Here is a 27,224-nt window from a genome sequence, read left to right as displayed (position 1 = left end):
ATTTATCTTATTGTATTAATTCAAATAAAAAACTATAATATACATGAGAGGTCCTCTCTCTGTTCCTATATTTATACAAAAATATCTATCTCTATCTATATCTGTATCTTCATATATTTGACTGCATATAAATATTGACATCAGCTTACAGTATAATTAAAAATAGTAAATAAAGGTGAGGAGTGATAGTTGAAAGTTGAAAGGAAATATTTTATTGTTCCAAAGTAATGCTATTATGCCAACTCTAACCCATTTTCAAAATATTTTTAGAAATAAAATATTAGGTTTAAGAAAAAAGCACATGATTGTCTGCCATGTTATTTTGGTGATTTATATCAGCCTCTTTATCTAATTAAGAATTTTTTTTTAAAACTGTAGAACTATGGCACATGAGCTAGTGACTACAGCTGCAATTGCATTAATCACCAAGCAGTTTAGGAGAGTCTCTAAGTCAATGTAAGTAGATAAATGATATGAGAACTGGAAGTTATCAAGACAATCATTCTAAGGTCATACAAGTCTGCCTTGGCTTCAAAGCTCAATTTCTTCCCATTTGCCACAGCGATGAACCCAGAAGTACATAGTAACAGCCACATTTTATCTAGGGCCTACCAAATGCCAGACTTTACTCTGTATTACTCCTAATCTTCACAAAGATACTGTGAAGTTCTCATTTCTGATCTGTGTAGTAGTTGAAGAAACTAAAACAAGGACGTTCTAGAACTCCCAAGTTTAACTTTAATAGCTCTAAGTCCTTTCATTTTTATCAGCTAGTTTTTGTCGTATTTCCTTCTAAATTTATTTTACTCTTTATCTGCCCGAAAGTCCTCTCTTTATCTGTATTCATGGTCCTCTGGATTGTAAGATGGAGTCCATTTCCGCTCTCTCAGCCTGGGGCCAGCGGCTAACTTGCTTTGGCCAATGGGACATAGCAAACATGACACAGGCAGAGTCCTGAAAAACATGTGAACTCTGGGACTTGTTTATATATTGCTGGAAATCCTATCACCATGGGAATGCACCTGTGCTAGGCTGCTGGGTAATGAGAGCCATATGGCCATCACCCCCAATGACATCAAGTTGACTACCACACATGCGAGCTCCCTCCCCCACAAAACCAGCCATCTGCCAACTGCGAAGCATCCAAGTCAGCACTCACGTGACTCAACCGACTCTGAGAACTATAACAAATGTTTCTTGTTTAAAGCCACTAACTTTTAGAGTGGGTTATTACACATCCTATGCCAGAGCTTACAGTACTCTTCCCAAATCATACTGAGAGCATGCCTGAAAAATTGAATTATACTGAGGTCACCAACTTGCATAAACAGGCTTACATCTTTCAGAGCAATAGCATTTTGCTAAGAATTAACATATCTAAAACATTGCGTCAATGTAAAACGTACCTATTCCTCATGGTGGGGGATTATGTCATAAGCATCCAAGCTGTTAATCAATACAGAAACCTTGGAGGCAATTCTGTTCCTCCCCCTGTTCTGTTCAGCTGACTGACACGTCTCTTCAACATATTTCTCAGGCCCAGCCATTGCCGCTGACACATTCCTAACTAATTCTCCAGTCATCTTTTACCCACACTGACTTCACAGATACTTTTCTCATATCAAGCACTGATCATGTTACAATGTAGTATCCCACTGACTTAGGGAACAGTTTGTTCTTTTTTAAATTAAAAGTATTCCATCATTCTTTTCCAGCATAAAATACAAACTCCTTTGCATGTGTGATACAGTCCTTCACAATCTGTCTGCCCTGTTGCATCTTTCCAGTCTCTTCCTCTCAAATGGTTCCCATTTTACTGTGTGCCCAGCATATTTCCATAAAAAGATCACCACTTTGACATATCCATGTTTCAATTCATTCTGTTTCCCTCTCTGTGGGATTCTCCTATGGTCCCTACTCCCTTTTCTGCTTGAACACCGAGGATGCATCCTTCAGCATCTAGGCTGTCTCTTTAAATTTCAGCCATGTAGAAATTGTCCTGTGACTGCCCAGTATGTGCCATGCACAGACCAGTGGCTAGAGGAGTATAGAAATTCTGACACTCTCTCCCCTCAAACACCTTACAGAAGAGAAAGGGAAACATGCACACTGAAAAATAAAAGACAATGTCTTAGTTGTAAAAGTGGAGGCAAGTGCAGGGGCCCACCCCCTGCACTTGGGAGGCGCCGGGGAGCACATGGAGAACTGAGACATCCACTTAGCTCCTCCCTAGTACAGAGTCCAGGGAAGCTTACAGAGGAACTGAAGATAAAGAAGCACCTTGGAACACTGGTAGAAACTTAGTGAATAGAAAAGAGAAGGTAAGAAAGTCCTGGCAGGAGAAATAGCATTAGAGAAAACATACTCCTAAAAGTCAGACCTAAAGACTTTTATTATATCAAGTAATTAACACTTCTGAAGGTATAAGAAAATATACAGCAATACTTTGAACCGGAAAATTAACCTTAGGATGTGTATAAAATGTTTGGAAATCAGTAATAAATATTTCTTAAAAAGAGAAAACCACATTCTGTATTTAGATTATGTAATTATAAATGCTATTTTAACTTTTATTTTGTATGACTAGTTTCTTAAAAAATTTTTAAATAAGTGGTATCCATTTAAAATAGACATTTTAATTTATAGATTACAAAATGAACTATTCATACTAAAATAACTTTTTAAAAAATAATATAAAATATCAAATTGTAAGAAAATAAATATATCAATGACTTAGATTAAGCCATCTTAATTTATTAAGAAAATAGGATAATGAAAGAAGAAAGTTCCAATTAAAAAGTAATGGTTAGCTGTTAATCTCTATATCTAGGTTGGTTTTCAACTAGACTTCCACTAGTTCAATCACTATGCAGCCCTATTTCTTATTTTGCTTTACGAACATGTATCAGAACTATAGTTCACATTTTTAGTTAATAAATAAGACTTACTCATTCTGTCATCAGATTTCTTCCACACCATCTCCCCTTGCTTTTTAAACAGATACTGCATTGTAAAATATATATTTACTACCACCTTTAACTTAATGAACTGCCTTATCAAAGAATAAATAGTCTCCTTTGGAATCTCAGAGGAAAGGTGGAGTATGGTGGGTGGGTGGGAAGAGACCAACCAAAGAACTTGTATGCATATATGCACAACCATGGACCCAGACAATAGGATGGTGAAGGCTTGGGTGAAGGGTGGAAGCAGGCTAGAAGAGGTCAGTGGGGGAAAAAGAATAACATATGTAATACTTTCAACAATAAACATTTAAAAATAATAAAAAAAGAAAAAACAAACACTTACCTCTAACAGGGGGTCTTTCTAGCTCAGAGTCCAGGTGAATTGGGGGAGAGATGTAAGATACCTGGCCATGATGTGCCTGACCTGTGGACCCAAAAATAAATGTTAGAGAGACGTAGTTATGTCTTTTTACTTTTCTGTTTTATGATGTCACATGATCTCTCTCCATACTGAATTAATAGCCATTATAGAGTATAGACAGATCTATCCAAACACAGGAACATTATGTGCCATCCAAACATCAACTGATTAAAGCAGTCTTTCTTATACAATTCAGGTTTTTCGTTGTTGTTGCTGTTGTTAAATTACAATTTTATTGTGGAGTGACACTTAAAAACACAGTTAAAGTGATTTAAGAAAAAAATGAAATGGAAAAACTCAAAACAAAGACATACACAATACAAGACCTAATTTTTAATTGCTAGATTAAACAGACATTAAGAACTCTATCAATCTGTTACAAATGCCTCTAAACACTCTCAATTTCTTCACTTATTCGTTGCAGATCAGTAAAAAACAGGGTGCAGACTGGCATCAATGTCCAGTAACACTTTGAGTAGCACCTACTTAGCTAACTTTACAACCCTGATTAATTTTTCTTTTCATGAGTTACTTACATTATTTAATGGAATACTACTCCCACATGCTTACTGTTTTTGATGGAAAAACAATATATAACCACAATATAAAAAGCAGGTAGATGAATTCATTCTTTCTTCCTTACAAAGCATTCCGCTAGCTCATATACAGTATTTGCAATATACTTTCTGTCTTTTGAGTTAAAGTAATAAAGTTGATTTGAATGCTGAGATGATGACTGAAAAAATTGCCAGCTTAAAAACAAAAGAATTTCTAATGCTCAAAGCAGCTATAGTTTGTATAATCTATACGATCTAGTAAGCAATTTGAATTTTAAGGCAGGAAAGCATAATTACAGAGTCAGTTCCACTTCTAAAGCTACTTTATAGAAAGGTTTGGGTCGAAGTGGGGACCCACCACTTTCTTTCTACAATGGGAATATGCAGTCCTATTTTACACATTTACTATAGCAATTTACAGGGTTGTTAATCTCTTTTCCAAACAAGGGAAGTTAATGACACATAGACTATGATAACAGTGAGAGTAACCTTCCCGTTTCAAGTAATATTCGACTTGTAATAAACTCTGCTGATTCCTCTTATGAGGCACATTTCAAATAATTAATATGGCTCCCTGTTGATAGTAGCTGCTGTTGCTCCCAGCATTTTTCCAGCTAACAGCAGACGCAGTGGAGCGGCTGTAATATACAGAGCCCCTCATAATTGTAAGTAAGAATATTGTGCATTCACTGACCATGTTTCAGTGGAACACTAAAGGCACTGTTATAAAGGATATAGACAGCGATTGTGCACTGTTAGCAGTCCACGTGTGATGTAGCTTATTAAAAACTTCAGATGATCTTAATTATAAAAGCATCGGATGTTTCCTGATGCTGCATATTTAGTTGCAAAAACATTTTTGTTTTTAAGTTCCTGTGTCATTACAGGCGAATTGGTCTGAAGTTTTGATCATGTAAATGAAAATAAGATTCTTTCACTTCATATGGGTTCACATAACCTTATCAGATAAAATAATATTGCTTTCCTGTCTAATCCAGGAACATGGCTCTGACCACAAGTAATAATAACTGCCAGGCACTCATACACACATACATCATCTTTTATAAGGACTTAAAGGTAGGCACTGAGGTGATATTCTTATATATAAAAAACAAGTGGAGGAGATTAAGCATCTTGCTCAAGCACAAGCAGGGGGCAAAGAGCAAGGCCAGTGGCATTTTGACTATAAAGTGTTTTCATCTATATCATATTTTTCTCAAAGAACGTCTCACTATGCTAAACCTAGAAGAAATGTGCATAGATTTTAATCATTAAATTCTGACAAGTACAGCTCTTGAAACTGTTAGCCCTACATTCAGGTTTAAGTACAGAATCCCTTTAAAGGCCACATTAGTCTCTCGTCTTGGGATAAACATGTAACGTCAAAAATGCTCGGCATGCATACTTTAGAGACCACAGTGTGCGTGCTCATAAAGGGAACAGGGACATCAAAGAGCCAGGAGAATGCGATGGGGGTTCTTGACAACTAGGTCTTGAACTTCGACTGCCATGATTTTCATTCTCTCTCCAAGGAGAAAGCTAGCAACCTGTAGGATTTGGGGTGTGGCAGGGAAAGCCACAGGGGTAGGGGGCGCGACTGGAACCGTTAGACGTAGAGGACGGTCGGAAGTGCAGCACTGGATTTCAATCTGGTGATTGAGATTTCTGACATACAAAATAAAACCCCAAATTTTTGGAGCTGTTGTTGATCGAGTGCATTAATCAAAATCTTAAAAACATTTCCATTTCACTTTAGATCCGTGGTACCCCACATTTATCTCCAGAAAAACACATAGAGAGAATAAAACCCACTCTCACCCATGATTGGCGAAGGCACTGGTTCTCAGGGATAAGCGCTCTCCTTCAAGGCGAGGATAACAGAACATGGGGAACGGCTGTGCGTAAACAGCCCCAGTGACTGAGAATCCCACCCCCTCACTAAGAATTACTGCAAAATAATAGCAATAAACTAAAGTGCAGTTAAAACAAAAAACAACCTCCGTAAACATTTCTCTTAGACTTGATGGTGAATAATATTCAACAAAAAAATGTGATCAGTTCCAAAAGAGCTTAGGGAGGGAAAAAGCATGGCAGACACATATTGTTTTTAAAGATCTGACTAGAATTCTCTTAGGGAACATACCCATTCTCTCATTCATCACATATTCCCCCATAATCTACTGTCTTACAGCAGCTTTTATATCCAAATCTGTGATATACTGCTTCTCTCTTTGCCCTCATTTTTCCAAATTAAAGAGATATATATTTTCTTCTTTTTCCTCCTGAAACTTACTTCACTTTTCCCATGAATTTTTAAGCAAAAATAATCATATTGACATTTTGATTAGACTTAAATTATCTATACATTGATTTGGAAAATAAACATTTAAAATATTTTGTCTTCATTTTTTAAAATAAATCTGTATTGGTTTAAATTGCCTTTTTAATATATAGAAATAAATTATTTTGGAAGTTTTCTATATTTGTTACAAGAATATTATTTCATGATTTAAGTATTCTATTTTCCCAAATTCAAACAAAATTTTTAAAAATTTCTTGATAACTTCCATTGAACTTTTTTGATGGTTATTGTGAGAATTATTAGTTATCAACTTTTACCTTCCTAACTACTTAGAGCTAGATACATTGATAATAATATCTTAGTTATTTTTGGAGATCTGTCTTCTTCTTATACTAAATATACTCCCAAGTTTAAGATTCATCTATATACTACTTTTATATTTCACTCTTTTGTGATGCATAATTTAAATTTTAAATATTGATTTTATAGGTGTAATTTAGGGGACAGAGTTTCCTGGTGCTGCTATTCACCTATCATTTTATGTTAAGTTCCTCCGCAGTTCTACAAAATAATAAACAATGTTTAATGATCTATTTATAAAATAATTACAATGAAATAAAAGTTTCTTGCTTATTGCTAAGGGGTACAGAAGAAAATGGCAATAGAGAAATGGTTGGGCAGCTTATGGATAAGTTTTTACTGAATTTTTAGTGTAAGTAAGTGATATTTGCATATAGATGTCACATATCTACATTGATATGTCATTTTACATATCATACAATTCACCCTTTGCAAGCATACAATTTAATCATTTTTAGTATATTTACAGATTTGTGCAACCACTGCCACAATCAATCTGAGACCACTTTCATCACCACACAGAGAACAAACAAATGAACAAACATAAAACCCCAAAGCCCATTAGCAGTCATTCACCACTTCCTCCCCCATCCACCCCAGTTCTTGGCAACCACTCATCTACTTTCTGTCTCTATATAGATTTGTCTGTTCTAGACATTTTATATAAGTGGAATTATACAAATATAGTCATTTGTGACCTGCTTCCTTCACTCAATATAATATTTCAAAGCTCATCCATTTGGTAGCACAGATCAGTACTTCCTTCCCTTGTTTGCCAAATGTTTGTTGTCAAACAACCACAAATGTAAGTTGTACAGAATATCACATTTTATGTATCTATTCATCAGTTGATGGATATTTTTGGATCATTCCCATTTTTTTACTATACTAAATAGTCAAATATTCTAATGGTTCTCTGAACCTTCATGTTTTCTGTGGACATGCCAGTATGTTCACATTTTTCTTGAATATACCTAGGAGTGAAACTTCTGAGTCATATAGTAACTATGTATAAACTTTCTTTAAAAAGTATGTTTTTATTAATTTCAGAAGAAAGGGAGAGTGTGAGAGAGAGATAGAAACATCAATAATGACAGAAAATAATTGGTTGGCTGTCTGCCTCTGCACGCCCAACATGGGATAGAGTCTGCAACCCAGGCATGTGCCCTGACCGGGAATTGAACGTTGACCTCCTGGTCTATAAGTTGATGCTCAACCACTGAGCCACTCTGGCCAGGTTTTATGTGAAACTTTTAAGGGACTGTCAGTCTGATTTCCAAAGACGCTATATCATTTTACTTTTCATTAAGAGTGAGTGAGTGTTCCAATATCACAAAGATGTTTTTTTTCTTTGTTTGTTTTTTGTTTTTTAAGGTGGTAGTGTAGTTAAACCAGGATTGATTAGATTCTGACACAATATTAAGACAATTGTGCAAACTGTGAAAGGAACAATCTCCCCAAGTAACTATCTCCCCAAGAAAGGTAAAACAGAGGGTTTGAGTCAGAAGAGCTCTAGTTCATCCACAGTGAGAGAGAAGGAGAAAAATTAAATGAGCTAGCCCTCCCCAAAATATGGACAGCTCATATCCTAAAATGAAAATGCATGAACTATACAGAGTCAGGTATGCAAAGATGTAGAAACTGTAAGGGTGCTGGTAATACAATCAGCACTATAGCAAAAACCCAAAGGCCATTAAGGATTTTGGAAAAACCATTATTTTTCTATCTTCAATCTCTTTTTCAACTTTCATTTAATTTCTACTTCATTGAGGAACCACATGCAATTCCTACTAACATTCAAATATGGAAAAGACTTGACCAGTACTAAGCATAAGAAAAAACATTCCCCGTCCCCTCTTTTTCTACTGTCGACAATTTACTTGCCCATCAGAACACAGAAATGCACTTTTAGAACCACAGCATTTGGAGGGAGAAAGACATTTGGTAGCTTATAGTCCCAACCCCAGACTTTAGAATGAGGAAACTATCTTGAGAAATTGGTGACAGTCAAAAGGGCAATCAGGTGGTGGCTGTCACAGTGAAGTGAGAGAACAGGAAGAGAGGAGTGTTTTAGAGTTGCTTGTGGAAAACTGCCCACCACCCTCATCCCTTTTACCTCTGACACCTCCCTTGGTCCGCCATAGTTTTCAAGGTGTGTGCGGCATGATCTTCCAGTTGTGCTGAGACAGGTTTAGAGCTATTTACTTAGGAAAATATGGGCTTTCTTTTCCCCCTTAGGCTTTGTCTATACACTAAAGGCAGGTTAGCATAACAGGTGACTTCATGCCCAGGGAACATAATTACTTGTGTTTGTATCTGGACTCCACCACTTTTTAGCCATAATTCCAGAAACTATCTAGCTATTTAACTTCTATGTGCCTCAGTTTCCTCATCTGTATAATGGGGATTATAACACGTCAGGGATGTTTTGAAGACTACACGAACTTACGCATTATGTAGTCATTAGAACAGTGCTTGGTACATAGTAAAGTACGTAGAATTTTTTTTTTTTAATATATTTTATTGATTTTTTACAGAGAGGAAGGGAGAGAGATAGAGAGTTAGAAACATCGATGAGAGAGAAACATCGATCAGCTGCCTCCTGCACATCTCCTACTGGGGATGTGCCCGCAACCCAGGTACTTGCCCTTGACCGGAATCGAACCTGGGACCTTTCAGTCCGCAGGCCGACGCTCTATCCACTGAGCCAAACCAGTTTCGGCAGAATTTTTAACTATTATTGTTATTATTAATTCATTTCATTCATTAATTCATTAAATTCATTGATCAATATTACTTGAGTGCCTGATACATGACAAGTGCCTTTTTAGTTGGTTGGCATACATCACACAACAAAATGAATGACGATCCACATCCTTATGTAGGGAGAGACAGTGAATAAGCAAGTAACTCAATAACATTGTGTGTACAGGATGCCAAGGGCAATGGAAACAAATTAGAACAGGCTAAAGGGGATCTGGATTGGGGAGGGCAGGTTGCAATTTTAAATAGGGTGATCGCAGCATTTAAAGAGTTCAAGAGAAGACAAGAGATAATATGTGACTTTCATAGGAAACTAAAAAGATAAAGCTATACATGAGGGCACAAGCCTAAATTTAATAACTAAGAGTAAAAGAAAAAATTTTCTGGTATCAAATGCTTTTCCCTAACACAATTATTTTAAATTTTACACATATTCATAGGCGTTCATGTGAGCAATAGATAAGATATAAATAAAATAGAAAGGTGTGTAATTGGGAAAAAGAACACATGTTTTTTATAAAGTAAAAACAAATTTTACTACCACAAAGTCCCCATGGGTTCCTCCAGTTATACCATTTTTCAACTCAAATTTTCCTTATTTTCCACGTAGTGTTGTAAACAAGTTTATGTCCCTCCTGGCAGAATTTATGCCTTTGTTTTATTTGTTTGTGATAGCAAGTTACATCTCTGCATTTCTCTGCACTACCACCAACATAATTCCATGTAGAATGTGGTACCTATACTAAACTACATTTAAGAATGGCATATGGAATTTTTCAAAGTTTTTCTAATACTCTTAAAGCAACTAAGCCACCAAGAGAGACGGAGAGAGAGAGAGAAAGAGAGAGAGAGAGAGAGAGAGAGAGAGAGAGAGAGAGAGAGAGAGAGAGAATTTTTCTCCTTGTTGAAAATAATCTCAACTACTTATAAAAAATACCAGAGGTCAATGTTTTGTTTGTGCTGATGGAATATTGGGCATGCCTAGCATTATAACATTTTGCCTTTTTTGACTTCAAATCCCAGCCAGATGATAACCATGTGATATTTATAGTCAGCTGTGAACACCAATCAAAAGTAATCATCCAAGAAAAGATTTGTAAAGTTGCTAATTTGATACCTATCTTTTCACTCTCATATCACCCCTCCATCTTATTACTAATCTTATTACTTATTTTTAGTGAATTTAGTAAAATTTGAGGTAACAGAAACAACTATATGCTTGACTTATTGAGGATATGAAGTAAGTCATTGATGGAGGAGCAAAGGTCACTGATGGGCTGCTACCCAGTGGATATTATTTGCCACACAGAAAACAGAGCAATGTGAAACTAAAGTAACTTTCTTGTAGAGTGTGTGTGTGTGTGTGTGTGTGTGTGTGTGTGTGCGTGCGCATTTCAATGAGCAAATCCTTCTTAGTACCCACTTCCACTCTGTGGTCAGTATTAACAATACCATATGAACAAGAAAATAAAATCCCTCCACTGAGAAATTTCAGTCTAGACCAGTTGTTCTCAACCTTCCTAATGCTGCGACCCTTTAATACAGTTCCTCATGTTGTGGTGACCCCCAACCATAAAATTATTTTCGTTGCTACTTCATAACTGTAATTTTGCTACTGTTATGAATCATAATGTAAATATCTGATATGCAGGATGTATTTTCATTGTTACAAATTGAACATAATTAAAGCATAGTGATTAATCACAAAACAATATGTAATTATATATTTGTTTTCTGATGGTCTTACGCGACCCCTGTGAAAGGGCCGTTCTACCCCCAAAGGGGTCGCGACCCACAGGTTGAGAACCGTTGGTCTAGTGATTGAGCATGCTAGAAGCAGCTTCTAGCCTGCTTCCATCATCCCATACCCCGCAGGGAAGCGATTACTGTGAATTATGGTATGTGCCTTGGTAGAGATGAAAGAGAAGAGCACAACAACAGCATCTAACTGAGGCAAGTGAGGGAGTGGCAAGTGGTAGGCAGTCTGGTCAAGGAGTATGGCCAGCATGGGCAGGAGAAGGAACATTACAAGTGGATGCCTACAGATCAGATGAGTAAGAGGAACAGGGTTCAGGGAACCACAGGTTCAATGTGAGGAAAAAAAAAATATTAGAAAAATAAAAATTTTCAAAATGTACAAAAAAGGGAAAAATAATGAATACATGTGACGGGGAGCAGACAAAAAAGGGAAAAATAATGAATACATGTGACGGGGAGCAGAATATGCCACTTGAAAATATTCTATGTTGGCCTATTGATTATTCTGAATTCTAGGTACTTGAGAAAAAGCAAGTGCAAGGAGGACCCTCTGACTGCCCTTTGCCCCTCTGAAAGCAGGAAATAAATCTCCCATGTGAAAGATACCATCCCTGGACCAGGAGGGTAGAAGGCATCCTTATCAACAAGGATAGGGAATCCGGGGCCAAGAAAGCCATATAAATAAATCTTGTTACTTCACTAATTTACTTCCCAAGCCCAAACTCCTTTGTCTTGTCAGTTCTTCGCAAATTTAAGGTTTCTGTGTCTAAAAGTATAAAAGTTTCCATGTTCACTTCTTTTGAATTTCACATTTTTATGCAGCTCCTGTACATTATAAATCAAATATGTTTTTCTCCTGTTAATCTGTCTAATGTCAACTTAATTATTAGACCAGCCAAAGAACTTTGAAAAGGAGACAGGAAAGTTTTCCACCCTACACAGGCCTATCATCAGCTTCACCAGTGGTCAATTGAGGTAAACTGGTATAAACAATGGTATACTGTTTCACCTCCCTTCGCCTCACCTCCTTCCCCTTAAGAATATGTTGAAGCAAATCCCAGACATCATATCATTTCAAGTTTAAGTTATTTGAGTATGTATCTATGAAATAAAATAGCTCTTTTAAAAAAAACATTTTGATACTTAAAAATTAAGAAGATACAGTATGAAAAATGAATTTAATGTATAATTCCATAAAGCAATTGTCAGGAAGAAAATCAACAAGAAATGAATTCTCTTTGCCTGCAAAATAATCACATTGGTCCTGGTGTTGAAATTTTGCTGGACTAAGGAATTCTTTATATTTATGGTGAATTTCAGGAGCATACAAATATAGAGGGAAATCTATATCTATCTATCTATCTATATGTATAATAGAGAAATATGCTAATTAACTGGGACGCCATAATGGGTCGACTGGACAGGAGGAAGTTGCATGCACAGAGTCGGGGGCGGGGCGGCAGGGGCCTCCTCGTGCCTGCGCTGGGGAAGGGCTTGATCAGCAGCAGTCGCAGCTGCTTCAAGAGCCAGAGAGGGAGGCAGGGCTGGACTAGCAGCGGCCATGGCTGCTGCGGGGCCCAGAGAGCGAGGTAGGGCCAGACCCGTGAGTTGAGGGTAGGAAGCGCTGCATGACTTTGAATTGCGCACTGGGCTCCTAGTATCTATATATATAAAGAGCCAGGGGCCGTCACATCCGAAACAACCAAACGGAAGACCAAACAGGCTGAATGGGGCGACAAGGCCGGCAGGGAGGATAGTGAGGGACAATCAAACAACTGAGCAGCAGGCTGCATGGGTGACCAAGCCGGCAGGGGGGTTAGTGAGAGATGACCAAATGACCGAACAGCAGGCTGCGTGGGGCGACCAGGCAAGAAGGGGGCAGTGAGGGATGACCAGGCTGGCAGGGAGCACAGTTGGCGGCAACCAGGCCGGCGGCGGGGGGGAGGTAGTGAGGGGCAACCAGGCTGGCAGGGGGGCAGTGAGGGGCGAACAGGACAGCAGGGGGGAAGTTGGGGGTGACCAGGCCTGCAGAGGGGGCTGTGAGGGGCAACCAAGCTGGCGGGGGCGGGGGGCAGTTGGGGATGACCAGGCCAGCAGGGGGGGCAGTTGAGGGCAACCAGGCCAGCAGGGGGGTGGCAGTTGGGGGCGACCATGCTGGCAGGGCGGGGCAGTTAGGGGTGACCAGGCCAGCGGGAGGGGGGGGGGAGCAGTTGGGGGTGACCAGGCCGGCAGAGGCGGCAGTTATGGGTGAGGTGATTAGGTCAGCAGGCAGAGGCGGTTAGGGATGATCAGGCTGGAAGTGGGGGGCAGTTAAGGGTGATCAGGCAAGCAGGCAGCTGAGCAGTTAGGAGCCAGCAGTCCTGGATTGTGAGAGGGATGTCCGACTGCCGGTTTAGGCTGATACCCAGGATTGGGCCTAAATTGGCAGTTGGACATCCCCCAGGGGGTCCCAAATTGGAGAGGGTGCAGGCTGGGCTGAGGGGACCTCCCCCCCCATGCACAAATTTCATGCACCGGACCTCAAGTATTTAATAAAATCATACAAATGCTTCTCTTTCTTTCACAAGCATGAAAAATAGACTTGTTGATTAAATGACAAAAATTATTCCATGACTTCTAAAAACCTATTGTAGCAAAAGCATAACAACAATAAACTAGAGAAAATGTACAGAAAAATAAATCAGAGCACTTATCTTCCCTAAATTTCTAGTTTTTGTATAATCCATCAAAAATAAATAGGAATTAACACATTAGAAAACTGAAGATCACATTAATAAAAGGTTATTTGCTAGTTGAATAATAGGAAATACCATGTGAGGTAAATATTGTTTTTCATTTAAAAAATTAAGCAATGAAAGCTCCATAAGGTTAAGTGTATTTTCAAGGTTACACAATAGGGTGTGTGGGAATCAAGTTTTAAATCCAGATAAAATGTTCTCACTATATAGCTCACTGCCCCCACATCCTACAAATACATCCACGGGGGTGGGAAGAGAAGACAAATAGACTATAATTTCTGAAACTTAAGAAAATTTTAGTTCTCTATTTCCAGGCCACATAACATTACTAAGAGACTAAATCACAGAACAATCAGGGTTCTAAAATTACTTTTCTTAGACAATGTGTAAAATGTTACATTCTATAAGAGGTTAAGTACATGAGTCTTCTCCTGGCATTTTTTTAAAAAAAAATAAGGTCTTAAAAAGGGTTTAGAAATACGTATCTCCTAGAGTCATTTTGATTTCTGAAAGTTGGAAAAAAATACCTTTGAAGTGAACCCCCTCACATACACTCACATCTTTCCTACTGTTTTAAACTTTCAAATGTATGTTCTTTTTTAGGAGCACAATAACATTCACCAAGATACTTGATTTTCTGGTCCACAAAATCAGACTTAATACATTTCAAAATTATTGAAATCTTAAGTATATTCTTTAACAACAATGCAATAAATCTGAGAATAAAATATCTAAAAACCCCCGATATTTAGAATTTTATTCACTTATAAATAACCTGTGGTCAAAAAGAAATCGCAAGGGAAACTAGAAAATATTTCAAATTTAAAGATAATGAAAATGCATGTCTAATTGTGTAGGATACTGCCAAAGCACAGCTTACAGGGAAATGTATCATTTAAATGCTAATATTATAGAATAAAAAAGGGTTTAAATTGATATTCTAAGTCTACACTTTAGAAAACTGGAGTGTGTGGCTCAGTGGTTGAGCATTAACCTATGAACCAGGAGGTTATAGTTCAATTCCTGGTCAGGGCACATGCCAGGGTTGCAGGTTTGATCCCCAGTAGAGGATGTGCAGGAGTCAGCTGATCAATGATTCTCTGTCATCACTTCTCTCTCTCTCTCTCTCTCTCTCTCTCTCTCTCTCTCTCTCTACCTTCATCTCTGAAATCAACAATATATATGTATTTTTTAAAATTTGTTCTCTTTAAAAAAATTAAGAAACTAGAAAAAAATAGAGGTGGCTCTTGTGAAGGCAGCTGGAATGAGGCTGGTGAGTGCTGAGACTTGTGTGGTGCCCTGCGCTGCCCAGACTAGCAAACTGTACAGTCAGGATGGCTAAAGGGATCCCAGGAAGCCAAAAGACAAGATATCTGCTAATGCCTTCTTTGTGCAGACATGCAGAAAGGAACCTCAGAAGAAAAACCAGAGGTCCCTGTCAATTTTGAAGACTTTTCTAAGAAGTGCTCTGAGAGATGGGAGACACATTTTTTATTGAATTTATTGGGGCCATTGGTTAATAAAATTATAGAGGTTTCAGGTGTACAATTCTATAATACATCATGTGTACACTGTATTGTGTGTTCACCACCCCAGGCCAAGTCTCAATCCAACAACATTTATCCTCCCTTTACTCTCTTCTACCTCTTCCCACCTTCTTTCCCTCTGGTAATCACCATACTGTTATCAGTGTCTATGAGACTTTTTTTCATTGCTTAATTCCTTCATCTTTTTCACCCAGTCCTCCAACCCCTCTCTAGTCTGAAAGCTGTCAGTCCGTTCTCTGTATCTATGCGTCTGCTTCTATTCATTTGTTTGTTTTGTTTATTAGAATCTACATGTAATGAAATCATATGGTACTTGTCTTTCTGGGACTGCCTTAGGTTACTTTCGCATAATACTCTCAAGGTACACCGATGCTGTGGCAAAAGGTAAGATTTCCTTCTTCTTAATGGCATGGTAGTATTCCATTGTGTAAATGTACCATACCCTTTTCAGCCACTCATCTAGAAATGGGCACTTGGACTCCTTCCAATTTGGCTACTGTAAGTAATGGTGCAATGAGCATAGGGGTGCATATATTCTTTTGAATTAGTGTTTCAGGATTCTTTAGCTATATTCCCAGAAGGGAATTACTGGGTCCATTTTTAATATGTTGAGGTATCTCCAACTGCTTTCCACAGTGGCTGCACCAACCCGCATTCCCACCAAAAGTGCAGGAGGGTTCCATTTTCTCCACATCCTCACCAACACGAATCGACAGACATCTTCCCTATTCTTTACCACCACTGTACGAAGCCCAAGTTTGGCATACCACAAAGTAAGAAGAAAATACTTTAATTTTGAATCAGTTAATATTAAGGCCTATTCCACTGAGGGTGTAAGTATTCGGAGTTGGGAGCTGTGAAAAGCTAGATTAGAAATGTAAAAATTTGGGTAACAGAGGCAAACTTAATTAGCAGAACTATGATGTTAGTATGAACCCAGGTGTTCAATAATTTCAGTTGGTCAATTACCACAGGATATTCCTAAGCCTCCTTTCTCTGCAAAAATAAGTCTTATTTAGAAATAAAAATTACCACAACTATTTCGCTTACAACTTATGGTAGGTAGATTAATGATCCCCCAAAGATGCCCACCTCCTAGTCCCCAGGTTCTTTGAATGTGTCATCCCCCCTGGCAGAAGGGATTTTGCAGATGTGAACAAGGTTGAGATGGGGACATGACGCTATCTAATCATGGGAGTTCTTAGAAGTCAAAATGGCAAGCAGAAGAGTCCTTCAGACCAATGCAAGGGGAGAAAAGGAGATAAGCCACTTTTGGCTTTGAAGATGGAGGAGGGGAAGAATCCAGGAATGGGGCTACTTCCAGAAGCTGCAAAAGACAAGGATCCTTCCCAGGGTGTTGAGGAAGAGCTGATTTTAGCCTGAGGAGACCCATGTTGAAGTTCTGTTCTAGAGAAATGCAAAATAATAACTTTGCATTAAGTCTTTAAATATGTGGTAATTTGTTCCAGCAGGGTTAGAAAACTAATACAAATCTTAATAATTGGTATTCATTTTAATTCTAAAAAAATAAACCTCTGTTCTTATTAACTGTACTAATTATCTGAAGAGCTAATGCATGTATATGAGACATATTCAACTGGGACAAAATTATATCATCTATCCAACCTGATGACCTCCCACAGGAAATCTCTCCAGTACCCGGCATATATCTTTCTAGAGGTATTCTATGCTCTTATAATTCTCTCTCTCTCTCTTTTTCAAACATACATATATTTATTTGAATTGTTGCCATATGTAAACATACGGATATTCTGCATTTTTTCCAAGCCTGCTCTTAAAGGTAAATTAGACTTTCAACTGCTTAACCATACCTTTCTAATCTATTTAGATCCTCATATCACAATATTAAAAATGTACCATGTCACCAATAGCACAAATAACACAACATTCTTTTAATCAGAAATAGGACATTTCGCAAGGCCATGCAATAATTTGATGATTACACCTAAATGATAAACATAAAATACAACTACATAGAGTGAGATGATTAGTTAGACAAAACAAAATATCAGAGATGGAATGGTTCCTTCAGAAATCATCTAGCTCAACTTCTGTAATTGAGGAGGAGTAAATAGGCTCAGACAAGATAGAGGACAGGCCTAAGGTCACTTTCTAGCTCAGGGCAGAGGCAGACATAGGATAATAATGATGTGAATCCTAATAATGTATTCTTCCCTCCATATCACTCTGTCTCTTTATCTTTTAAAGCATTATTATTAAGACTTTATTTTCTTAGAACAATTTAAAATTCACAGCAAAACTAAGAGGAAAGGTACAGAGATTTCCCATATATTCCCTGTCCCTGGAACAGCTTCAGCCATTAACATCCCCCACCACCATGGTATAAGTGTTACAATTGAACCTACATCGATACATCATACTCACCACATTATTAGGCTCACTCTTGGTTTTGTATATTTCATGGGTTTGGACACATGTATAATGATATGCATCTATCAGTATGGTATGATATAGAGCATTTTCACTGTTCTAAAAATGCCTCTGTGCTTCCACATCATCCCTCCTCCTTTTTTTAATCTTTTTTTTTAATGATAGAAAATGTAGAAATTGTAGAAACTAGGTTGGCTAACAAAATAAGGCTAGGAATGCTGTATAAAAGTAATATTTAGAATCAATTCACTTTTTTGAAATTATATATGTCAGATTTACTGTAAGAATGAAATTAATAGTGAAATAATGATTATTAGTGTCTAGTAGATAATCAAGTTTCATTACATTTGAGTTTCTTTACCCTTTCTACCCCTTCGATAAACATGTCCTTTTGGTTTACTTTATTGGCATGGTATGCATTTCTGGCATCTTATTCATCAGTAAACAAAAATGATAGACAAGTAATAATAATAATTTTCGGAAAGTTTTTTATTACCTAATTTTCAGAGAGAGGAAGTTAAGTTGAAAATGTTGGGTCGATTTTGGAATCAATCTTTGTCATGATTTCTGACAGTATCTGACTGTGTAGTGGTATATTGAAATATAAAGAAGCGTGGCTAATGATTCAAGCTTTGTTTTATATAAGCTGCATTCTTGTTCATATTCAGATACTTCAACATAATGATATTCTGTGAAGGACTATGATGATGAAGTAGTTATTGTCTTGATGCTATAGCTTGTTCAAGAATGAGTCATTCTGGCCCAGCTGGTATGGCTCAGTGGTTGAGCATGAACCCAGGAATCAAGAGGTTGGATTCCTAGTCAGGGCACATGCCAGGGTTGTGGGCTCAATCCCCAGTTGGGGGCGTAAAGGGGGTACTGACCGATGGTTCTCATCATTGATATGTCTACGTCTCTCCCTCTCCTTCTCTCTCTCTGAAATCAATAGAAAAAAAATTTTTTAATAAATTATTCTTTTTTTGTTAATATATTTTACTGATTTTTTACAGAGAGGAAGGGAGAGGGATAGAGAGCTAGAAACATCAATGAGAGAGACACATCGATCAGCTGCATCCTGCACACCCCCTACTGGGGATGTGCCTGCAACCAAGGTACATGCCCTTGACCGGAATCGAACCTGGGACCCTTCAGTCCATAGGCCAACGCTCTATCCACTGAGCCAAACTGGTTAGGGCAATAGAAAAAAAAATTAAAAAGAATGAGTCATTCTAAATATACCAGTTATTGATCCTGGAGCTTGAAGAGACAGAGTAGTATTACTCTTAAACCCAAATAATGACAGAGAATAAGAAAGGAACTGTGAAGAAGCATCCATTAATTCTCTCTATTACTCTCTTATTCATTAGGACAATCCTATCTAATAAAGAGGGAATATGCTAATTGACCCTCACACTGTCGCAAATATGGCGGAGCACACAGCCAATAAAGAGGGACTATGCTAATTGTCTGCCCCGCCCTCAAAGATGGTGGTGCTCACAGCCAATAAAGAGGGACTTTGCTAATTGACTGCCCCGCCCTCAAAGATGGAAGTGCCCACAGCCACAAGATGGTGACACCCAGTCCCCTCAGCTCCACTGTGTGCCTGCCTCCAGAGTCCCCCAGTCCCTTCAGCCCCCCAGCCACCCAGGGCCAGCCCGAGGTGCAGGCAAGCCTCGGATAGCAGCTGCCTACCCGCCCAGGGCCGCCCAAGGCTCAGGTAACTGGAGCGTCTCGAGGCTTGTGCTGCCGGCAGTGGCAGCAGCAGAGGTGTGATGGGGGCGTCACCTTCCCCTGATTGCTGGGTCACCTCCTGACCCTGAGGGCTCCTGGACTGTGAGAGGGGGCAAGCCAGGATGAGGTCCCCCCTGACCCGCATGAATTTTTGTGCACCGGGCCTCTAGTTTTATAAAGAATATCCTTTCTCTTCCCTAACCTGCCTTTACTGGAATAGTAATCTGAAGACTGCATAGGGCAGTTTAGATATAAGACTCCATTAGGATTGGAAGCATAATGATGATACTTTCTATGTCTTTTCTGTCATTTTAGGACTCAGTAAGATTTCTTAGACATTGTAAGAACTCAATGAATTTTTTTATGAAACTTCATATGAATGATATAAAATAAATTGAGACAAATGTTAAAAGTGATATACTTCAAATCATAAACAAGGCAGATACTAAACTCTGGGAAACTTTCTTTCAAAAACAGAAACAAATCCATAGTGCAACTAATTTTGTTTAATTGAGAAATGTTACAAATTCGATAACTATCTTAATTCTCGGCCTGTTCATTTCTGGCAGAAAACATTCATGGGGTTCTTGATGTCTCTGCCAAATGAGATACATACCAATTCCACCAAATATACTTTCACCAATTACATTTATATAAACTAAATCCTTAAAAAAAAAAAAAAACTCTTCTAAAGTACTTTCATCAATTTTATTTCCCCCCAATAATATAATTATTAAGTAGGTGAGAATTACATCATTATGATAAACAGTGGAAAAACCTGGATAAACTGGCACTGTATTTCCATTATTTATCTGTATTTAAAGGAACTGAAAATACTTGATGCCATATAAGAAAAATTGAAATTATGTGTTTAGAACAGCTTATGGTGCCTGAAAAGTGATATTAGAATTACTTCAAAGGAGAAATAGCAGGTGAAAATTTGCCTTGAATCACAGGGCAAGCAGCAAGAGGAAAAGTATAGACCAGGGTATTCACAACAAAGAGGGTTGTTCCCCAGAGTTCAGAGCCAGGAAGCTGACCTGCTGTGCTTATGTTTTTAAAGTTGGATTTCAAAGACTGTGCTAGCATGCTAAGAAAACATGTTAAATTTTCTTCCTCCTGCTGATAGACCAGAAAACATCCAATAACACTAACTCAAAATAGGAATGGGAAAACATGTTAAAGGCACCCGAAATAGGTGGAGAGCAAGAAAATGCTAACACTTCTCCCTAAGCCTCCACTCCCCAGGAAGGGTCCAGGATGTGGAAAGTAGCAGCCTGAACTTGACCGAAAAAAACACCATCAATGGAGCAGGCTGACAATATAAATATCAAAGTATAAGCTACTCATTGTACATTATTATCAAATGGTGCTATCCAGGTATTTCCCTCTCAGCTCCTGCATCAGTAAATCTTAGAGAAGAATCATAGTCAACTCAATGTATCTCAACTTACTTCAGAGAACAACACAAAAATTCAAATATATCCCTTTTAGGTGCAATGTGAAAATAAGTTTTTTTATGTGTATAATGATACTAGAGGCCTGGTGTACGAAATTCATGCACAGGTGAGGTCCCTTGGGGTGGCCAGAGGATATTAGGCCCTAGATCACGGCCCCAGCCTCGCAGCCACAGTTCGCACCCCCAGCCTTGTGGCCCTGCAGCCCCACCTGGCACCCTGCCTTGGCCTGGTGCTACCTGCTGGCCCCGACCCCCAATGCCACTGCGGGTTGCCTTCTGTGGGGCGACTTATTGGGTTGATTGGGGCCCCTGCTCACACCTGCCTTAGTCTGGTGCTGCTCACTCGCCAGCCCTGCGCCTCCGCCACCACCCCTGGTCACCGTCACCAGCAGCTGTGGTCCCGCTCTTGTCAGAGTCCTTTAGGGCTGGCAGCGCCTCCACTGCTGCCAGCTGCCAGCACTGCATCGCCACCGCCTGCCATGTTCCACACTGGAACCTGGTGGTCAGTGCATGTCATAGCGAGCGGTCAAACTCCCGTTTGTCGAACTCCCGCCTGAGGGGACAATTTGCATATTAGGCTTTTATTATATAGGACTAGAGGCCCGGTGCACAAAAATGTGTGCACTTGGGGGGGAAGGGGGGGTCCCTCAGCCCAGCCTGTGCCCTTTCGCAGTCTGGGACCCCTCGGGAGTAAACGCCCTGCTGGCTTGGGCCTGCTCCCGGGTGGCAGAGGGCAGGCCCAATCCCTAGGTGCAGCCCCTGGTCGGGCTCAGAGCAGGGCTGATTGGGGAGTTGGGGCGCCACCCCCTGTCATGCACAGAGCAGGGCCAATCAGGGGGTTGAGGAGCTGCCTCCTGTCACGCACAGAGCAGGGCCCATCAGGGGGTTGGGGAGGTCCCCCCTGTCACGCACAGAGCAGGGCCCATCAGGGGGTTGGGGAGCTCCCCCCTGTCACGCACAGAGTAGGGCCGATAGGGGAGTTGGGGCACTGCCCCGTCACACACAGAGCAGGGCCGATCAGAGAGTTGGGGCGCCCCCACTGTCACACTCAGGGCAGGGCCAATGGGGTGGTTATGGCTCTACCCCGTCACACACAGAGCAGGGCCCGTGGGGGGGGGGGGGTTGGGGCGCCGCACCCTGTCACACACAGAGCAGGGCTGATCAGGGGGTTGGGACGCCGCACACTGTCACACACAGAGCCGCAGGGCGATCAGGGGATTTGGGAACTCCCCCCTATTAAGCACAGAGCAGGGCTGATAAGGGGGTTGGGGCACCTTCCCCTGTCATGAACAGAGCAGGGTGGATAGGGAGGTTTTGGCCCTGCACCCTGTCAAACACAGAGCCGCAGGTCGATCAAGGGGTTTGGGCGCTGCCCCCTGTCACGCTGATCCTGGTGCTGGGAGGCATATTACCCTTTTACTATATAGGTTAGAGGCCTGGTGCATGGGTGGGGGCTGGCTGGTTTGCCCTGAAGGGTGTCCTGGATCAGGGTGGGGGTCCCCACTGGGGTGCCTGGCCAGCCTGGATGAGGGGATGATGGCTGTTTGCAGCTGGTCACACACTCTTCAGGGTGGGGGTCCCCACTGGGATGCCTGGCCAGTCTGGGTGAGGGGCTGGGGGCTGTTTTCAAGCTGATGGGTGACTGAAGCTCCCAACTGCTCCTTTTTTTCTTTTTTCTCTTTTTATTCTGGGCCAGCTTTAGCTCTGGCTCCAGCTCTGAGGCCTCTGCTGCTGAAAGCAGGTATCTGGTTTGTTTGGGTTCTATAATCTTGAAACACTGTATCAACTCCAGCTCTGAGATCCCGGCTCGCTGAAAGTGGGTTTCTGGGGTTTTGTTTTGCTTCTATATTTGTTACAGTGTTTCAAACTGCAAGCTCAGAGGCCGGCAGTGGCAAGCGGGGAACGTTGGAGTCCTCTGTCACTGAAGCAAGAAAGCCTCATGTTCGCTTCCAGCTGCCTGGCTGCCGGCAGCCATCTTGGCTGGCAATTAATTTGCATATCGCCCTGACTAGCCAATGGGAAGGGTAGTGGTCGTATGCCAATTACCATGTTTCTCTTTTATTAGATAGGATAGTTAGGCAAGATAAAGAATCAAAGGATGTTTTTATAATAATACATATGCACATATGTTGTTTGTGATTATATGTATTTAAAATGTTTTTATTGATTTTTTTTTACAGAGAGAGGAAGGGACAGGGAGAGAGAGAGAGAGAGAGAGAGAAACATCCACCAGCTGCTTCCTGCCTGCCCCCACCAGGGCATGTCCCCTGATCTAGAATCAAACCAGCATGGGAATATACTCAACCACTGAGCCACACTGGCTAGGCTCATTTGTGATATTAACTGTTATTTTTAAGAAAGGCAGGGAGACACTTATTTCCCCCACAATGAGGTCAGATTTCTCCTTTCTTTTCATCAATCCCTGCGATCTGTGAGGATCTCTCAAGAAGCCAGCACAGCAGGAGCTGCAGCATGTTCCCTTAGTTCACAGAGATCAGCATATGCCCCCAAGACCTGAAATGAGAAATGTCCATGCAAGGGCACAGCATGCCTAGGCTTACGAATGACCCAAGCATGATCAGACCAGACTGCATATCGAGAAATGAAAGGATATGGCTATTCACCCAGATGATGACAGTGAATATTACCACCCAATTCTTTTCAACAAACTCTAAAATATATCACTGTATTGAATGAAATTCCTTGTAGTGAAATCCTGACATTTCCCCTCTGTGTGCTAAAAGGCTGTCAGCTGAAAAATCTGAACTCTGTGCGCAAATTGTTCATTTTTGAAAGACTTATCCAATTTTTATGTTTGCGGTCTTAATCAAATGAATTTGAAAAAGTTAGAATTCAGTTTTACACTCAAGGAATAGGAAGCACTATTAGCATAATTTGGAGGTAGTAGCTATCTATAAAGTGTAGTTATCTATAAAGAGTGAAAATTGTCATAGAAGTGAAAATATTTATAAAGTAACACTATAGAGTTTGACTGATTTTAAGATACGGTGTATTAGATTTTAGGAAAAATATACTTTTCAGAGTTCTGAAAAGTGATTTGCCAAGTTGTGTGACAGTTTTATGTTTTCTTTTTTAAAAGACAGAAATATTATTTTCATATTTTTTATAAAAGCCATCCTACTTAATTATTGCAACTTAATGGGTGATTAAATCAAACTCTTGGATCCAATGTCTCAATTTTGGTTAAAATTTTGCATATTGCAGTCTTATTTTTTTTCCTTTAGACTTCAAGAAAGCATCATCTAATAGATATTTCCACTTGTCTCAAGTGAGATTAAAGTATTAATTATTACTCATAAAGAATTTTATTTTAAGACATATCTTAAAAGAAACATGACTTCATATTTTAAAAAAACAAACTCTAGTGTAAATTTAGATGTTTTCTGTTGCGTAGAATAATATGTCTATTTTCTTTTCCAGCATTCCTGTTTCAGGATACATACAGCATTCACTATTCATCTTCCTCAGTTTAAATACTAGTACATGGGGCAGGGCTGACCCTCTACAGTATTCTCTAAAATCTGAGATGTGAGTTCATCCATATTTGCCCACTCAGAGGTTCTACTAAATATATCAGAAGACACAATCAGATTCTTCTCAGAACTTGCTAGTGTTAATAGGGAGAAGAGCCACTCCTTTTATGATAACCTGGGCCCATGAAAACATATAGGCTTAAAGATGGCAGTGGTCATCTGCTGCCATGTGGAAAAAGTGTATCTGAAAAGGTGGCTGGTCAGAAGAAAAAGGATTCAGGGACTAAGTGAGATAGAGACTTGATAACAGAATAGGAACACCATTTTTCTTTATTAAAAAATATATTTTTATTGATTTCAGAGAGGAGGGGAGGGTGGAGAGAGACAGAGAGAAAGAGAGAAAGAGAGAGAGAGAGAGAGAGAGAGAGAGAGAGAGAGAGAGAGACATTAATGACAAGAGAGAATCATTAATCAGCTGCCTCCTGAACAACCCCTACTGGGGATCGAGCCCGCAACCCGGTCACTCCTAACTCCCCTCCCCTGCTGGCCTGATTGCCAACAACTGCCCTCCCCTGCTGGCCATCTTTGACCACATGGGGGTGGCCATCTTTGATCACATGGGGGCGGCCATCTTGTGTGTTGGAGTGATGTTCAATTTGCATATTACATCTTTATTATATAGGATTAAGGTTAGTCTCTGCTAGACTTTTCAATGCTGAGTTGAGATAGGTTTCACTAACTTTAATCAAAGTTGCATAATCCCAGAACACATGAGCTTCAGTGGTGAGACAATGCAAAGCTATGGATAAGAACACTGGTAGAGACACAAGATCTGTGTGTACCAATTGCAGTTATATCACTGTGGCCTTGACTGACTCTTTTTTAATATATTTTTATTGATTTCAGAGAACAAGGAAGAGGGAGAGAGAGATAGAAACATCAATTATGAGAATCAGTGATTGGCTGCCTCCTGTGTGCCCCCTATTGGGGATCGAGCCCACAACCCAGGCACGTGCTCTTGACTGGAATCGAACCTGGGACCCTTTGGTCCACAGGCTGACACTCTATCCAATGAGCCAAACCAGCTAGGGCCTGACTGACTCTTAGTGTCAGTTTCTTCATTGTGAAAAATACACATATTTGTTTAAAAGCATATACATATACAAGTAGCAAAGTGCCTGCCACATAATAAGCACCTTGATGCAGAACTATCGTCATCAACATTGTTTGTAGCATCACTACCTCACACTGGTGTCTTGTGATGCCCATGAGATAATGCTAGCACAGTTCATCAAATCCCTTCTGGCCATAAGGTATGTTAGCCTGGTGATTAGGAGACAGTATTTATAGATGATAATTGCAGCTGAGGATCAAAGCTCTGCCTTTAACAGGAACACTGGGCAAGCTGGCTGGCCTCCTGGAGGCCCTGTTTCCCCATCTGTAGCACAGGGACAGCGACAGATATTTCATAGAACAGGGATCAGCCAATGATGGCCTGCAGACCCAATCTGCACCAGGCCCTGACTGTGTGTGGCCTGTAATCTAAGAATTGTTACTCTATTATTAAAAGGTTAGAAGAAGAAAAAGAAGGAGAAGGAGAAGGAGAAAAGTAGGAGGAAGAGGACAAGAAGCACCAGCACCAGCACCAGCACCAGCGGCACCAGCAGCACCATATGTAGCTGGCAAAACCTAAAATATTTACTATCTGGTCCTTTACAGAAAAAGTTTGCTGATCCCTCTCTTTGAAGTACTGTGAATATTACAGGAGCCAATATTTGAAATATGCTAAGCAGAGGACTTGGCATAATTATAGTTATTATTCTTGCTACTAACCTTCTAAGCCTTCATCTAAATGTCACAGTAAAGGAAGCAGTAATTCTTCTTGTGCCAAATTTAACTGCTGATGTGGAAATATATGGTGTTCTAGACTCATTAGAAAGAAACTTCCAACAGGCTTCTACTTTTTCTGGTTAAAGAAATATGCTAAATAAGGCAGGAGTGGATGTATAATATTATCTTTGCCAGGAATTTTTTGGCAAAAATAGTTTAGCTGCATTTATGGGGAATTAGTCCTATATCAAAGTTCACCATTCAGGCACATATATTCACATAAACACACACACCACACACACAGAAAATATTGTGGGCACTTTTGTGTGTACCTACTGTTTGCTCAATTTTATCATAAGGGACAGTCACATACTACAGGACTCAAAAATAATAAAAGTGATTTAGTATAATTTCAGCTCTGAGAAATGTTTGAACCTAGTCCAGCGGTTCTCAATCTGTGGGTCGCGACCCCTTTGGGGGTGGAACGACCCTTTCAAAGGGGTCGCCTAAAGCCATCGGAAAACACATATATAATAACATATTGTTTTTGTGATTAATCACTATGCTTTAATTATGTTCAATTTGTAACAATGAAAATACATTCTGCATATCAGATATTTACATTATGATTCACATCAGTAGCAAAATTACAGTTATGAAGTAGCAATGAAAATAATTTTATGGTTGGGGGTCACCACAACATGAGTAATTGTATTAAAGGGTTGCGGCATTAGGAAGGTTGAGAACCACTGACCTAGTCATTGTTGATTGTCCCTCTTACTGTTTATTAGTAATTGGTACATACAACACAAGACAAGAGAGTGGGAATTAGTTGCTTCAGAAAATGCATACTCCTAATTCTGTCCATAAGGTACAAAGTTAAGAATGA

General features: G+C 39.8%; 1 protein-coding gene across 13 annotated transcripts in view; it reads right to left on the bottom strand.

The window, feature by feature from the left end:
* ADGRL3 (adhesion G protein-coupled receptor L3) overlaps nt 1-27,224 on the bottom strand; it is a 770,556-nt gene that overhangs the window by 229,206 nt on the left and 514,126 nt on the right. For all 13 annotated transcript variants that reach the window (XM_036335141.1, XM_036335133.1, XM_036335163.1 and 10 more), the window contains one exon: nt 3,307-3,387. In XM_036335141.1, coding sequence (XP_036191034.1) covers nt 3,307-3,387 — 81 coding nt within the window. The remainder of the gene's footprint in view (nt 1-3,306; nt 3,388-27,224) is intronic.

Source organism: Myotis myotis, unplaced genomic scaffold (assembly GCF_014108235.1).
Source record: "Myotis myotis isolate mMyoMyo1 unplaced genomic scaffold, mMyoMyo1.p scaffold_m19_p_1, whole genome shotgun sequence".
Classification (NCBI taxonomy): domain Eukaryota; kingdom Metazoa; phylum Chordata; class Mammalia; order Chiroptera; family Vespertilionidae; genus Myotis; species Myotis myotis.
This window is presented reverse-complemented; position numbering and strand designations above follow the sequence as displayed.